The 17,352-nt window shown below is 43.3% G+C and overlaps 2 protein-coding genes across 3 annotated transcripts in view; one reads left to right on the top strand and one right to left on the bottom strand.

The window, feature by feature from the left end:
• The window catches only part of SEMA4F (ssemaphorin 4F), a 257,897-nt gene extending 255,923 nt beyond the window's left edge, over positions 1-1,974 (bottom strand). For both annotated transcript variants that reach the window (XM_030190860.1, XM_030190861.1), the window contains exon 1: positions 1,383-1,974. In XM_030190860.1, coding sequence (XP_030046720.1) covers positions 1,383-1,515 — 133 coding nt within the window. In that variant the 5' untranslated portion in view covers positions 1,516-1,974. The remainder of the gene's footprint in view (positions 1-1,382) is intronic.
• Positions 1,975-2,353: 379 nt separating this feature from the next.
• The window catches only part of M1AP (meiosis 1 associated protein), a 128,076-nt gene continuing 113,077 nt past the window's right edge, over positions 2,354-17,352 (top strand). The window contains 1 exon segment of the mRNA XM_030192535.1: positions 2,354-2,415. The gene's annotated coding sequence lies outside the window, so the exon portion shown is untranslated.

Below are 17,352 nucleotides of genomic sequence, written 5' to 3'. Positions count from 1 at the left end.
ATATATAAATAATGCTCAGCACTAATCAGATGTAAATGTAGGCGTGCTCACAGTGTTGCGCATTTGGGAGGACTGTACTTGGCGCAAGCACAGATGAGTTCCATGGTAAGTTTGGCTCCTGTACGCATGCGCCTGGTAAAACCTAAACAAGAAGCACACATTGGCATCTGTTTTCTGTGTCCTAAACATAAGCGTTTTTGTTTTTTTAGCTTGGACGCATATGTTTAGAGATAGGAAAAAGACGCCAATCTGTGCTTTCACTGGGTATTTTGTTTGCATGGCAGGAAAGACACCAATGTGTGTCTGGCTCCTCTTTCTCACAATCATAACTTAAGGGCTTGCACGGGCTTCCTTCTGCTTCTAAAAACAGTCAAAACCGGTAGGTTTTGCAGAAAGAATCATGAGAGGAGGATGAGAATCATGAGAAATCCTCTCTTCCAGCACTCTAACACCTGCTCTGACTTGGCATTATTTTTTTTACAGCAGTAAGGCATTTTTGATTTGTGCGCTCTTTTCTGAGCATTGGGAAGGAATACAAAATTACCTCATTTGCTTGCTATCCGCACTAATGCTTGGCATGCTCATTGTTTCCCCGTGCTAAATCCCTCTGAACATTCTATGTTGGTAAACGTGGGTGCCAGTACGGCGCTAATTGCCTCTAGCACCCAGGTTTAAGTTTGCGCATCAGGGCCTAAGGGAGTAAGAGAGTAGATGGCATGGGTGGGCAAACGAGACAGGCCAAATGGTCTTTATGTGCCTTCATTATTCTACATTTCTGTTTTTATTAAGTCATAGCAATGGAAAAAAATATGTTAAGCTACACAGATGACTGGGTTGAGAGAGGGGGGCATCTGAAATATTAAGGACTAGATAACATCACTTGCTAGAGTTTAGGACACAGATAAAAGATACTACTGTGGTAATATGCACTGTGGGATACAACCATACCTCCACACCAGCAGTAACTTTCATATGGGTCTGTAGTTACACAGTCCGATATATTTCCTATTTGCAGATCAGGCATGTTGTGGAATTTATGGCTGCATATTTTTTTTTGCACATATAACTATATAATTGGGGCATACAAGAAACTAAATCCTTACTCATAACCCTAGTTACTATCAAATAGTTAACAAGGTAAACCACTCTCTGGAGCTCCCTTCGGCACACCAGCGTTCAGCCTTACACTACATTGGTGCAGAACTTGTAACAATGTAACAACATATGCTGGCTGCCTGCAGCCCTCGCGCTTTAGGGCGTGCATCGAGCCTTACATTAGATCGTCTTATGCAGTAGTGGTACCATCCTGCTGGCCGGGTCATTTCAGCCTTAACACATTTCCCTTCTTTTCAGCAGCTAGCGCTTTCGCCACCCGCTCTTACCTTGGAAAGGGATCGTGGTCCGAGGAACTGTAGATAGAAAAGCGGGGAGCAACATAAAGCCTACGAACAGCCACAACCATGGGCTCATCGTCCGGCCGCGCAGCAGCGTCCACCTCTTCACCACCACCTTCATGCTTCCGTCCCCCCCCCCCCCCGCCTCGGGGCTCCAATTCTCCAGAAAGAAATCAGGCGGCACGAATATCACAATCCAGCAGGTTCCAGGGAAAAAAAAAAAGGACAAGAACAACCCGGGAAAGACAAGATACGTTTATCAGTCAGGAAAACCGGGCCATCGGAACCATTTTTAAAGAAGGAAGGGAGCAATCAGAGCCAAAAGACTCTTCCGGTGCAAAAAGCAGCATACTGCCTCCCCCACACGCCCGCTGGTACGAACAGCGACAGATCCGCCAGAGCCTCCGAATGCTGCACCACCAGCCATGCCCCTCTCATCATTGCCCTCCCTCTCTCTTTCCAGGTGTGGCCGTGACGTCACAAAGCACGCCCTTTTCCCCGCCCGGCTCACCGGTTCAGGTGGGAACAAGGCAACCACGTAACTCCTCTTGGATCACACAAAATGGTGAAAACAATGCCCGAGCAGCCGAGCTACTACCCCAGAGTCGCGCGCCATGCTGTCACCGTCTATCAGGCAGCCTTCCTTAAGTGGGCGGGGCTAATACTCAGGTAGTTCCAGCGGGAGGAGGCGTAGAACGTAGTGGGAGGGAGGTGAAGGGTAAACAAGCCGAGCAGCGGGGGAGTGGGATGGCTCATATCCGGTCTTTAGCTCAAACAAGACATTCTTAAGCTTTGCAAAAAAAGAAAGAAAGGAAAAGGTATCGAGGAGCATAATGGAAGGAAAGATGGCTTTTGTTTGGCGCTTAACCCGCTTCCTTCCCAGAAATAGGCTTCACCCAACACCACATTTCTTGTCAGTTCTAATTCGCATATGCCTGAAATATTTTACATCAATGATTGGACCGTAAGCAACCTGAACCAGTTTGGTGATGGCCAGCCAAGATCAACCATATGATCTGGGGTGGGGGTATTTTCCTTTTCATGCAGCAAGCTAAGTCTGTGTTCCGGAGCTCTTTCTGCTGATTTGAGTTTTATAGCTGATTGAGTTCAACGAGATCCAAGGCCTGCTGGGTCAATACTGCTATAAGCATTCATTTTATTCATGTATACCTTGTAAGTAGCAGAGCTTTTCAGGGGAAAAGGGAGCATAAAGGATAGCTTATCCTTCCTGGACTTGCTAGTAGATGTTTCTACCCCACCAGCCTTGAAGGATTCCTTCCCCCCACCATTGCACTTGGAGCCCTGTGCTTGCAGGACTAACCCAACCATTAGACAAGACTAGACTGTTGCCTAGAACAGCATCAGGGGGTACCACAGAGCAGCAGCAATTAAAGGAAAACAATAGATCCTGACAGCCACACAAATTCAAAGAACAATCAGTGCCTGCTTTTACTTGCAGGAAGGGTGGGCAGCAGTTTTTAAGAACCATTTGTCTAAATGACATTTGGAAATTGCTCCCATTATTTGTGTGTATTTATTGGCCCTGAGTATTCCCAATCTGGCTGTACCACAGTTCCTTGGTAGCCACAAGCATTAACTTTGAGCCTTTATCATGAGCTCCAACACTGCAGCACAGACACAAAGCTAATAAAGCCATTCTGTTCAGCTAATAACATAATAAGGTTAACAAATCAGACTACAAAATAACATCTAGGATAAAAGCGTGCTTATTTTGGGCATTACTATTAACAGGCACTTTTCATTTTCTGCTTATCTGGAGTCTTACAAGTGTCCTTGTCACTAGGAAAGGATTATGTTCCAGAAATTCCTGGAAGCTTTCAGCAGCCATTATTAAATGCAGCTCACTTCTTACATCATGATCTGTTTGCACAGTCTAAAAAGCTTTTATAGATTTCACACATCCCTTTAGTGTGTTATTGGAAGAGCCCTGCTTTCTAGTAAGGATGTTTTTTACTGTTACTATTGCTGAAGAATGTTGAAAGTGAGTCCTACTCCCTTTCAGAAAAAGTATGTTATCAATCATATGACTCTCATTCTATTGATTTAGATGTTTTGATCTAGTTGCACTTCTTCTTTTTATTAGACAGTATTGGTGTAAGGAATGACTTCACCTAAATCTGACTCATATGGCTGCTGGCTAGCACATGGTAGTCATCCCAGATGTTATTTTGTCTACTGATTAGGAATCCAAGAAAGTTTGTTCCTCTCATAGGATACATAGCATTGTGGGAAAGATATATCGTGTGCAGTTCTGGTCACCGCATCTCAAAAATGATATGGTGGAATTAGAAAAGGTACGGAGAAGGGCGATGAAAATGATAAAGGGGATGGAACGACGTCCCTATGAGAAAAGGCTAAAGCAGCTAGGGCTCTTCAGCTTTCAGAAGAGATGGCTGAGGGGAGATATGATAGAGGCCTATAAAATAATGAGTGGAATGGAATGGGTAGACGTGAATCGCTTATTTACTCTTTCCAAAAATGCTAGGACTAGGGGGCATGCAATGAAGCTTCAAAGTAATACATTTAAAACAAATTGGAGTAAATATTTCTTCACAAAATGTGTAATTAAACTCTGGAATTCGTTGCCAGAGAATGTAGTAAAAGCAGTTAGCGGGGTTTTAAAATGATGCTTCTTAAAAGAAAAGTCCATAAGCCATTATTAAAATGGACTTGGGGAAAACCCACTGCTTATTTTAGGATAAGCAGCATAAAATGTATTGTACTGTTTTGGGATCTTGCCAGGTACTTGTAACCAGGATTGCGCCCAGTTGGAAACAGGATGCTGGGCTTGATGGATCTTTGGTCTTTCCCAGTATGGCAATACTTATGTGTTTTGGACTTTGGTTCTAAAGGGAATTCTCTTCATTATCTTTTGTAGTACTTATTTTGGTGTTCTGCATCCTAGTAGAGATGCTTTCTTCAGGGAAAAGGGCATTGTGGAAGAAGTTTCCACATGGGAGATTTAAGTAAGGAACTTGTCCCAAAATACAAGAACATAAGTGCTGCCATACTGGGAGAAACTGAAGGTCCATGAAGCCCAGTATCTTGTTTCCAACAGTTCCAGTCCAGATCACAAGTACCTGGCAAGATCCCAGAACAGTAAAATTGATTTTATGTTGCTTATCCTACAAATAAGCACATAACCAAAGAGTAGGTAATGCAGAAAAGGAGCTAAGTGTGCCTGAGAGAGCCTATGCCAGTGCTACTGTACAGATGGCATGAGCTATATTCCTAGGGTCATCCTTAATTTATTATTTTTATCATATTATTTCTTTTGTCACATGTGACAGACCCAGGTCTTACATAAGAATGCCAAAGCCATATTGAGTCAGATCAAAGGTCTTGCTTTGTGTGTGTATCCAGCAGTCCTGAAGATGAATGCCATCACATCTCCCACCCTTAATCTTCATTCTGTTTGCATAGTGGGCCATAAAGTGCAGTCATGGGAGGCAGGGAGAGCAGGTCAGTTGGTCATTCTTAATGTTTCTTGTTATTCTGGAGAGATCAGAATGTGAAAAGGTGTTGCAATAAAGAATATATTAATTGCTAGAGTAAATAATTGGTTGCGGACTGTGTGGCTGAAGACTTTTTTTGTTTGTTTATTTTTATTCACACAGTTACAAAGTGTAAACACCATTTGCTTGTCACAAAACAGACAATACAATCGAGATCCAACAGGGCCTCTTATAACTCGAGATACCCGTAACAAACTCCACGTGGAATGTACACTCCATACTGAATTTTTATTTTTAAACCCCACTTCCCCTGTCCCCTCTCATCCATATCTGCATCCTCTCCACTTCCAATTCTCAACATTCAATCCCCATGCACCTCCATATACTCCTCAGGCAATTCAAGATCCTCCCCCCCCCCCTTGTTCCCCCGCCCTCTCATGGTATCAGGCTCAAGCAAGTTGCCCACAACGTGGCGTATTGCCGATTGCCTGAATTAGTGGATTTGGCGTAGATCTGCCGCTCATGTTGGCCCACCTCCTTCACCCTGTTGCGCCATACCTCCCCTGGAATGTGCTCTTTGGATGTCCAAAACTGCAGAATAGTTTTTTTGACCAGCAATAAAGTAACATACATTATTCTCCTTAAGCCTTCACAGAACCCCACAGTATGGATCCACAGTGCCAGATGGGTTGGATATAGATAAAAGCGCCATTCATGCATCATTGTGGAATGAAAATAGTAGCTGAATATGGAGGGCAACCATGTTCTTTTGTTACTTTGCTTCACAGAGCTATACTGAGAGAACTGGAAAAGACAAAGCACCATTCATACATTGCTGTGCCTTCAGGCACTCTTGCATTAAAGCAGAAGTAGTAGCTTAAAAAGAGTGCCTAATTGATCTTAATGATTTTTTTTTTCTATTATAAGCACATCTTTTTCATTCTGATTTTTATTTAGTTTCTGGGGAGATGTTAGCGTGTAAAGTTTCTGAATGCTGCTACATTACTCAGTTCCTGCATTATGAACCTAAGTACAATAAGGCAGTACTGTGCTGATGCACCTCAGAACCCTATGCAGATACCATGCAAATAATACACAGACTTCATTAATAATGAAAGTTCCAAGAAAGCACATCTGTTATGTAGGTCTCCCTCCCTGCACCAAAGGGAAAGTGATTTGATACACCACTTACAAGTACTTTCTCTGTCCCTAGCGGGCTTACAATCTGAGGGGCCCTTAAAGTGGTGGTAAGCCCAATGTGTGCTTACCACTTGCTAAAAAGGAAGTACCGCCAATCAGGCAGTGCTGCGTGCTGCCCGGTTACCATCGGGTAAGCAAAGGAGCCCTTCCCCCCTACTTTTTACCTGCTGCAGTAAAAGGGGACCTCGGTGCACATCAAAAACATGCGCCAACGCCAGCACAGGTCCCCTTTTGCTGCAGTTTGGTTAAAGGGGCCCTAAGTTGTGTACCTGGACCAATGGAGGATTAAGTGACTTGCCCAGGGTCACAAGCAGCTGCAGTGGGAAGTGAACCCTGTTCTCCAGGTTCTTATTCCACTGCACTAACCAAGGAAGAAGTCATGATGGACTTCCAGGTACTAGAGCAATCTAGAGCAGCTCCAAGGCTTGTTCTGATTGATGGAAGAAATCTCTTTTCAAGACCTTTAGGAGGAATGATAGGATCACAGCTTAAATAATCTTTGGACAGTGATTTGTGCTCCAATGAAGCAACAAATGTATTGAAATTGACAGTCTGCTATCCTGATACTCTGATACAACGTACATCTTTTTGAAGCTAAGTTGGGGAGATGGATCCTATATTGAATCGCAGTGTAGCAATCACTCCCAACACTTGCAAAATCAGTTGTATTATTTAATAGAAATAACTCCTCTTAGTAAGTGATCCTAGGGTTCCCACACTTTTTGGAATATTCTCTGGTATCTGTACTCCAAAGGCAATGTTCTGCATTATCTTTGTACTTTCTCCCTTGATGTGCAGAAATGATGGTTCTCTTGATATAAATAACTGGATGGTACTACCTCTTCTAACTTACAGAGATGATTTCTGGAAGCTGAAACAAAAACTGGATTGGTTTGTGTAAACTTTTTTTTCCAACAATAGTATGTCCAACAATGTCTTGTGTGTCTTCCAAAAGTTGTTTTGACAAACTTCCACCTGCCAAAAATACAAAGTGCAAAATTGAAAAGGAAAATAAGAATTGGAAAATTCAGACTTGCTTCCATTCCATATGTTCCTCAAACACTAAAGGCTACAAAACACTAGACCTTGTATTTGCTGCTTCTGCTCCCAAACACAGCTACCCCTTGCTGACTCTACGCTTTCTCCCCGCTCTTTACTTTTTTATATACTGCCTGCAAGCAGTGGTGTGCTGGAGCAGGCTCTCACAGGCTCGCAAGAGCCGGTTGTTAAGTTTTTAAGAATTTTGGGAGCCGGTTGTTAAAGTAGGGCCCTCCATGGCTACTTTAACAACTGGCTCCCAAAATGTGGGCTTGGGCCCCCTGCTGAATTCTCTTTTACTTTGCTGGTGGGGATGCTGAGCCCTGCCAGCCAAGTAAATAAACTACTGCTGCTCCCCACTCCTTGTTTCCAGCTCTGGGCAGCAGGCTGAGACTTCTCGAGCATGTGAGAGAAGTTCCAGCATGCTGCTCAGAGCAAGACGTTGGGAGAGGCGGCTGCCAGCAAAGGTATGCCTAGCCCGCCCGCATGGAGGGAGGGAGGAGAGAGAGGCAAGTGTTGCTCCCTCCCCCCCCCCCCCGGCCACCCCTGGCCCTTCCAACTGCAGAGCTGGCTACGTCCAGAGAAAGAGCCTGTTAAAAATTTACCAGCACACCCCTGCCTGCAAGCTTGAAAGCTATCAAAGTGGTATACATTCAAGTTCAGTAGGGTTTTTTTGGCCCTGGAGGACTCAAAATCTAAGGGGGTCAATCCTATAATATGGCACCTAAATGTAGATGTGACAAAGAACTGCACCTATCACCAATCTAAAACAGTGTTAAGGCACACCTAACCCATTAGAGAATGGTAACACAAAGCTGTTCAGGTATGCCATAGCTTAGCTGTGTCACCTTATACCAGGCCAATGGCAGGCATAAGCTAGTGCGCCTTGCAGTACGTGCACCTGATACTATTTTATAAGATATATGCATTGCTAGGTAGAACGCCTATGACACACCCCACTCTGCCCACTGGTACAGCCCATTTGCTGTTACGTACCATGACACTAGTGCACCACTTTTATAGAATAGTGCCTAACAAATACACATGGAAATGCCAGTTTGTGACATCATGCATGTAAAATGCTCATTCCCCAGTCTTCTTTTCTCCATCTTCCCTACACCATACCCTCCCATTCTCTTTCCTTTTGCCTATCATACCTTGTTTACCTTTCCATGTTCAATTCACATATTCTTAAAACCTTACTATTATATTCTTAAAACCTTACTATTACTAGGTTTATCACAATTTATAATATTCTCCTTATAATACTTTGTAATTCTCTTTACAATGTAAGCCGCATTGAGCCTGCTGTGTGTGGGAAAGCGCGGGGTACAAATGTAATAAATAATAATAATAATAAAATGCACCTATTCTATAATTTACCCTAGGATTCTATATATGGTGCCTTAATTTCTGTGCAGAAAGTGAAGCGTATTCTATAATGATGTGCATAACTTAATTGGTTAACTAGCTAATCAAAACTGTTAATTGGATGTTAACAAGCAATTATCAGCATTAATTGGCATTACGAATTACACACACAACTCGCTAAGTGTATTCTATAACGTGGTGCACCTAAATTCGAAGTTACATAGTTGATAAGGGGGTGTGGCCATGGGGGGTGTATGAGCATTTCTAAAATCTATGCGGGTTATTATAGAATACACCTGCTCTGCACCTCTTAGGATTCAGAATTTACACCAAGTAAAACAGGACCTAAATGGCTGTGACTATACTTGGTCATGTGGAGAGGTGCTCAGTGTTATTCTATATACTGTGTGGAAATTTAAGCCTATTCTATAAAATATAGGCGTACTTTACAGAATACGGCTAGGCGTACTTTTTTCTGTGTGGAATTTTCAGGTGCCACATATCTAGGCCTATATATATCTAGGCCTTTTATAGAATTTCCCTTTAAGGGCCCCTTTTACCAAGTGGTGGTAAAAGGGGCCCTGGGTGGCTTCGGTGCATGGGTTTGCCATGCACTGAGGCCCCAATGTACCACTACCTGGTAAAAGGGTTGTTTTTTTTTAAAGGAAATGGCTGTGTGGTAAGTTGAACACTTGTTGTGCATCCATTTCCTGGGGGAGCCCTAGCATGCTACCCGATTACTGCCAGGGACACCCCCGCAAGAAAATATTTTCAACAGGAAATGCCACACAATGGGGGCCAGAACTATTGCTGGGCTCCTGCAGGAGCCCAGCAGTAGTTCCAGCTTGCTGTGCTTTAGTAAAAGGGTCCCTGAGTTTGTACCTGAGATGATGGAGGGTTAATTTATGTACCCAGAGTAACAAGGAGCCACAGTGGGATTTGAACCAGGTTTGTTCCTCTGGTTCTCAGCCCGCTGCTCTGACCATTGGGCTACTCCTCCAGTTCATATCTGGTTATTTAAGTGATGTATTAATATTGGTATCTAAAATCCCTGGAATGCACAAGTGGCAAATAGCATCATCTCACTCTTACTCTTGTCAATCATAATATGCCTTGTTAGGTGCATGCAACAGTAAGGAATCATTGACACAGCCATAATAAAAGGTATTTATAAACATAAACATGTGTTTATTTTCATTTTAACTAATTTATAAATTGGCAAACAATGAAGAGTAAGTGAAAGGACATGATCATTGAAGCCTATTGACCATTGAAAAAGAGCCTGGAACAATTGGCTTCCAGCCAACCATTTGCTAAAAACTCCTATGGGTCTAATTTATGTAGTAGATAACATGAATGGTGGCCTTGTAATATTACAGTATACTGATATACACGATCCCTTTAATTTTGTTTTGTCCATTGTTTGAAATATTGCATTTTTCTCAAATGTAGATTGCTTATAGAGTGTTCAGTAAACCAGTCTTTAACTGCTCACTGATTTCTGTCCATAATGTCATCGTACATGTTTAAACATTTGTTATACTATATTTAATTTCAGTAGTTTACCCACTTCAAGCCAAACTTATTCCTCTAAGTTCAATTACTCTTCAAATGTTGGAAGGTGTTCAATATAATCTCATAGCAGCCATTCCCAACCGAGTCCTTAGGGCACACCTAGTCCCATTGGGTTTTCAGGATATCCACAATGAATAGTCTTGAGTTAGATTTGCATGCAATTGAGGCAGTGCATGCAATCCGTTTCATACATATTCATTACGGTTATTCTGAAAATATGGACCACACCTCGAATATTGTGTTCAAATCTGGTCGCCGTATCTCAAAAAAGATGTAGTGGAATTAGAAAAGGTGCAGAGAAGGGCGATGAAAATGATAAAGGGGATGAGACAACTTCCCTATGAGGAAAGGCTAAAGCAGCTAGGGCTCTTCAGCATGGAGAAAAGGCAGCTGAGGGGAGATATGATAGAGGTCTATAAAATAATGAGTGGAGTGGGATGGGTAGATTTGAAGTGTCTGTTTACCGCTTTCCAAAATACTAGGACTAGGGAGCATACGATGAAGCTACAATGTATTAGATTTAAAACGAATTGGAGAAAATGTTTCTTCACTCAAGGTGTAATTAAACTGTGGAATTCGTTGCCAGAGAATGTGGTAAAGGCGGTTAGCTTAGTGGAGTTTTAAAAAAGGTTTGGACGGCTTCCTAAAGAAAAAGTCCATAGACTATTATTAATGGACTTCGGGAAATCCACTATTTCTGGGATAAGCAGTATAGAATGTTTTGTATTTTTTGGGATCTTGCCAGGTATTTGTGACCTGGATTGGCCACTGTTGGAACAGGATGCGGGCTTGATGGACCTTGGTCTTTCCCAGTATGGCAATACTTATGTACATGATGGTGTGCCCTAAGGACTGGGATAGGAATGACTGTATCATAGTCTTCAAAAGAAAAACATCCCAAATTATAACTAATATGTTTGGATTCCCATTTTACATAGAGATCAATGTGAAAGAAGAATTATAGAATATTCAAAAAGTAAGATGAGAACCAAAAAGTCTGGATTGCATATGTTTCACTTTGTTTGTTATAGTAACCCAAATTAATTCCAGTTCCAAAAATTGCTTCCTGAAAACCCATAATCTAATCTAATACAATGCTTGTATTCTGTAAATACTTTATGAGTTCTATGCGGATTACATAAAAAGAAACCGGGTATACCCAGGAAAATACAAATGTGGCATCATCATAATATGAAAAACATTAGAACATAAAATATCATTCACCAATCTAACCCCCCTTTTAAAAAGCTGTGGTGCGGTAATGTAAACACAGCCCATTCACTTTGAATGGGCTGTGTTGACATTACTGTGTGGCTTTGTAAAAGGGGGAGTAAGACAGATGTCTTTTAAATAACCAGGTTTTCAGAGCGTTCCAAAATAAAAATAATTACTTAAATGTCTGAGATCCATAGGTAGATCATTCTAAATATTTCTTGCCACAAAAAGAAAAGAAGACTGACAAACCTTTTAAATCAGACTCTTTTAAATAATGGCATATGCAAAACCAGAAAATGTCTTAACCTTAAGACACTGTCTTAGTTGGATAATTTATCAGTGAATACATATATTGTTTATTTGTTTATTTGTTACATAACATATATTGAGGAGCCAAACTATGTAATATCTTAAAAACAGTAGCACAAGCTTTATAATATATCATAGCCCCAATGAGCCTTAATCAATAATCGAGTTACTTAGTCAAATTTACCAGCAGAGTAAATCAGCCTAACCACCATATTCAGCATATTTGGAGTTTCTTTAAAAGAACACTCGCACATCCAACATATAACAAATTACAATAGTCCAGCTGACTCGATATTAGGGCCTGCACAATCAGCATAAATTGAACACACTCAAAACAATGTCTGATCCTTTTTAAGCACCGTAAATAGAGAAAAACTCTAATAAACAAATTAACCTGTTTTCTCAATAGAGAGATTACTGTCTAAAACTACTCCCAAGGTTTTTATGTCAGTTTTCTAAAGGGAAGCAAGTTACATTAATTATCAAAGTTAAACCCCCCCCCCCCCCCCCCCCCCCGTTTACTAAGCTGTGCGGCAATGGCCAACACAGCCCATTATGCATTAGTGCATGGCAGCCACTAGCGCGGCTTAGTAACAGGGGCATAACTGTTTTAAGGAGTATGATAAGAAAAAATTAGTTTTCTCTAGATTCAATTTAACCTATGTGCAACCACTCATTTTTTCCACTATATTAACACAAAATCAGCCTTGGAGTTGATATAAACCGCAGCATTCCTCTATCGATATCATCATGTATATCATAATAGTTAAACAAAATGGTGATAAAGGGGAATCTTGGGTACCCCATATTTAGAAATCCATGAAGAAGTAAGCGTATTATTAATTTTTGCACTGTCAGTTCTAAGGGTAAGAAAACCCCTGAACCAATTCAAAACAGGTTCCATTAATACCAAGTTCTTCTACCAGATATAGTAGGATTTTATGATCTATAACATCAAACCCTGCAGCTAAATCAAATTGGATCAATAAAACCTGAAAACCTCTACGCAGCCGGCTTTCCACTTCTGAAACCAATGTACCAAAAGTTGTTTCTGTACTAAATCTTTCCTAAAACCTGGCTGTGAGAGATACAAATATCATGAGAATCAAATAACGTAAGCTGCTAAGTAATTACTGCCTCAAGTAATTTAGCAAAAGAGGGATTGATGCAACTGGTCTTTAATTAGTGACTAAAGATGGATTCGGACTGATTCTCAGGAATAGGTGTGAGAATAATATGTCCCTAAATAGGATAATTTCCCTGTACCAGACTTAGATTTAACCATTTGTAAACCAAGTTAAAAATACTATAGACAGAGACCTAAAAAGGTAAATAGGGCAGTTACCTAAACTACAATGGGAAGTGGAATACTTTTAAGTAATCTATGGTTTAATCAAGTCCATTAAGTTAAAAGAAGCCCAGTATCTATCTGGGAATTCCTAGATCATTAAGCCTCTCTCCATATTATATTCAGTTACTGTACTTAATTGTAAAGATGGCAAAGTCATATGTATTTCTCAATTTAGCTCTAAAAATATTTGCTAAGTCCTGGGCGGGAAGCATACAATCAATTCCTATTTGGGTCACTTTCATTGTATTGGAGAACTAGTTTGGAAAGCGTTTTTACATTTATCTCCTTAGTTCCAATCAGATTTGTTTCTTAGTAGTTCTTAAAAGTTTATTGTATGTAGTAATGTCATGTCCCCTACTTCAATGCAAACAGCGTCCTCGGGCTGCGCGGAGGGCCCCGTTGACATGCACACTTGACTGGCACTGTGTGTAGTCTTCTCTGGGTTTGTTCAGCGAGCGGTGGTTACAGGCTCCTTGATTGCTTTGCTTCCACCCACCTGGGTCTGCTCTTCCTCTGCCTGGCTTCCCTTGCTTCTCTCCTATTGATCTTCCAGTTCCTCCTTCCTCTGCTCTTGTCCTATGGCTGTGCCCCTTCTCCCTGCTGATGTCAGACACCAGCAACTTTATCAGCTGAGCTCTCCCTGGTCCAGTACTGGGCTCAGCAGCGCTCTACTTGGTACAAGAACTCACAAGTCTGACAATTAAATTGAGTCACCAATTCAGTTTGCCTTCATCTCGACCACTTTTCTGCCAAACACACTCTAACTTTCTACATTGTTGTTTTATATTAAGCAGTGTTTCATTAAACCAAGGTGCTATTTTATATCTTTCTTAGTCTTTGAGAACTGCACCTATTGCAGTTATCCCATTGTAGAAAATGATCCCCATGTAATATCATCTAAATACATCATCAGCATTATTCCTATCGATTTTGTAATCCGTTGGATTGGTCTTGAGCCCTTGGACCCTGGCCGAGGCCAAGGGGAGACCGACCCACCACCACACACCCCAGCTATTCAATACCCCTGAGCTACCCCTCCCCGCAGTCCCTCAGGAAGAAGGGAAATAGGCATACAGGCGGGCCTCGCGGCCAAACTGGAACCCACGCACACAGATCCACTCGTGCAAGCCTCACGGCTGAACTGGAACCCAATCACAACACAGGGAGGGGTGAAAGAACCAGAGGGCCCCCCAGCCCCAAGATGCCAGACAACGCGCTGAACACTAGCAATAGGGCAGATGGAGAAACAAAGGACCAGAGCGGGCCACGCCCACCCCAGGGACTAGCGCAGGACAGGGGAACTAACACAGCAACCCCCCCCCCCACCAGGTAGGAAGCCCCAGGCAGAAGCCAGAGGGACCAGACCAAAAGGAAGGCAGAAAGCCTTTGCCTCAAACCCACTGTAGACAGAGGCAAACAGAAACACAAAGGGTTAAGCTTGTAGAGCCAGCAGAGACAGAGATCCATAAATCAACAAACAATCAGAGAGAACCGCTTCCCTTCCCCCGAGAGGGAGCAGGGCCGATAGAACAAACACACTGACAGAGGCAGGAACACCATACACACAGTACACAAAGGGTTAAACTCACTGAGCCAGCAGACCGGGACACTGGGAAGAGAATCCTTAAAACAAATAAACAAGGAGAACACGCTCTCACTCAGCCCACAGCCCCGGAGGCTGAGCAATGCCCAGCCCCCACTAAACAAACGAGCAGCTGACCCTGATTACAGAGCTACGCACACACACACAGCAGCAGCTAACCCAGAGGGAAGGAAAAGAATACTCTAACACAACACAGATCCCTGTCAGAACCTAGAGCACGTTCTGAGAGAAAACTATCAGGCTTTCCAGTTACCACCAAGCGTACGTAACGCAAAAGCAGAGAACCTCTTCAGCTGCAGGCTAAAGTACTATCCCCTGACGTCAGCACAACCCCTGGCAGCCAATCAGAAGAGACGTCCCCCCTCCCCCTCAGCCAAACCGGCAGAATCATAACAGATTTTACCTCTAGAGTAGTAAGATTTTATATTTTCTGTGGTTATACACCTTGCTCTGTGAAAGTTTCTAGCATAGAGTAAACTCCAATCTATAATGACCTGACCAAATAAGTTAAATAGATCCCACCTGTGTCCAATCACTACAGCGGAGCTGATTTTAATACTTCTTGATTGAGAATCAAGCTGTTTCTGATATGTGAAGCAGTGGCATGGTGGGCACAAGAACCCCGTCTCCAGCAAGCAGAGTCCAAGGGTACGGGCTGCAAGGCTGAAATGGAACCCAATCACACACAAGGGAACGGAAAAGAACACAGAGAAGTCCTGGAAGGGACTGGCACTCAGGCCACGCACACAACACCACACACACAGACATCAATGAAAGGTCACCAGTCCAAACACACAGATACAGACAATAACCAGAATAAGGGAACTCACGCAGAGAGGCAACCCAAGCTGTGCCACACAGCTAAACGAAGGAGTGATCTAAACAGGATCCAAACAAGAGCTACAGCAAAAATAGGGAAAAAGGGAAATCACACAAAAGACAACGAAAGCAACACAACTAGATAAGGAGCAATCCACAAACAGCAGGTAAAGGGTAAGGCAGGCTACAGAGAGAGACCGCTTCTAGTTATACAGCTCAGACAAGGAACAGTGCCCACAAGAACCAAGCAACAGATACAGCAGGTAAAGGGTTAATAGGGAAATCCAAACGAAGGAAGTAAGCTCTTACCATGGACTTAGCCAGCACACACAGCAGGGAAGGGAAAGGCACACAGTGAAGCAATGGACGCAGAGAAGCTGAACACAGGTGCACAGCAGCTAAGTAATCAGAGAAGAAGCTGGCTTCTACAGACTCACAGAACAAACATAGACAAAGGGAATAATGGCAACTAAACAGAGAATTCACTCTGTGCCACATGCACAGACTAAGTGGAAACAAGGTAAGCTCACAGCAGAAGGAGATAACACTAGAGTGTCCTATGCAGGCAGAAGTATGTTTAAATAGGGTCTGGCATCTGACATCAGCTGCCTCAGACATCAGCCCAATCCCTGTCATGGCCAATCAGGAGCGAGACCCAGTCACTAGCCTGCCTGTCCCAGTAGGATCAAAAACATCCCAAAGAAGGGAGGTCTGTTCAGGCCTGTGCTCAAACCTGAAGTGCATCAACAGGTCTCTGCGGGTCAAGCATTTCCACATGGAGACAGTGAGCTCAGTCATAGTGGCCTTTCAGCCAAGGGAGTTCCTCACATTTTTGAATCTCAAGGATGTTTATTTCCACATTTCTATTTGGCCTCCTCACCAGTGTATCTTTCAGTTGCGGTGCTGAGCAAGCACTTTCATGGACCTTCTCCAAGGTCATGGTTGTAGTTGCAGCCTTTGATTAGCTGATCAGGGCTTCCTTTCATCAGGGCTTCCTCTGCATCAGGGATTCCTCTCCAAATCCGGGACACTCAGCCACCTCTCGGTGATTTCTTTGCTCCAGACCCTAGGCTGGGTTGTTAATTTCACCAAGCGTCAGCTGTCTCTCTCCTAGACTCTGGAGTATCTGGGGATGTGCTTCAGCACTTACCAGGGCTGGGTATTCCTCCCGGACCTCTGGTGGTAAAAGCTTCAGTCTCAGGTTCACCTGCTGCTCTCTCTTTTGGCTCTGTGGGCATGGGACTATGTTCAGGTACTGAGGTTGATGGTGGCAATGCTGGAGGTAGTGCCCTAGGCCTGGGTACACATGTGGCTACAGCAGTTCTCTCTACTGTCTCATTTGTGTCCCATGTCCCAGGATTATCAGTATTGTCTCCCGTGGCTTCCTCAGGCGGGGTGCAGCATGGGCTGGTGGCTGCAGATGGCCCATCTTTGCTGGGGGGTTCCCTTCGGGTCCCCTCAGTGGATAGGTGTGGTCACTGATGCCAGTCTCTTTGGCTGAGGAGTGCATTGTCAGACGCGCTATGCTCAGGGCCTCTAGTCGGCGGCGAATCAATCAGATTGAGCTCAAAGTAGTCCAGAAAGCTCTGTGCATTTTTCAGGATATGCTAAAAAGGCCTCCCAGTCTGAGTTTTGTGGGACAATGTGACAGCAATCTCTAACATCAACAGACAAGGGGGGATGCACAGCATGCAGTTGGTGATGGAAGCGCAGCTTCTTCTTCTTCATTGGGCAAAGTGCCACATTCCCGTTCTCTCAGCAGCGCACATCATCAGCGTGCTCAATTTCCAGATGGATTTTCTCAGCAGGCATGCTCTGGATCCTTGGGAATGAGAGCTCTCTCCGTCCATGTTTCAGCCTTTCATGAAGCTGCCAGATGGGGGACTCCAGTTCTGGATCTGATGTGATTACATCGCAATGCAAAGGTGCCTTGGTTCAGCAGAACATGGGAGTTTGGGTCCGAAGGGATAGATGTGCTACTTCAGCCATAGCCGGAGGTGC

Source organism: Microcaecilia unicolor, chromosome 2 (genome assembly GCF_901765095.1).
Source record: "Microcaecilia unicolor chromosome 2, aMicUni1.1, whole genome shotgun sequence".
In the NCBI taxonomy this organism is placed as follows: Eukaryota; Metazoa; Chordata; class Amphibia; order Gymnophiona; family Siphonopidae; genus Microcaecilia; species Microcaecilia unicolor.
Note: the sequence above shows the minus strand (reverse complement) of the source record. Positions and strands in the feature narration are given on the sequence as shown.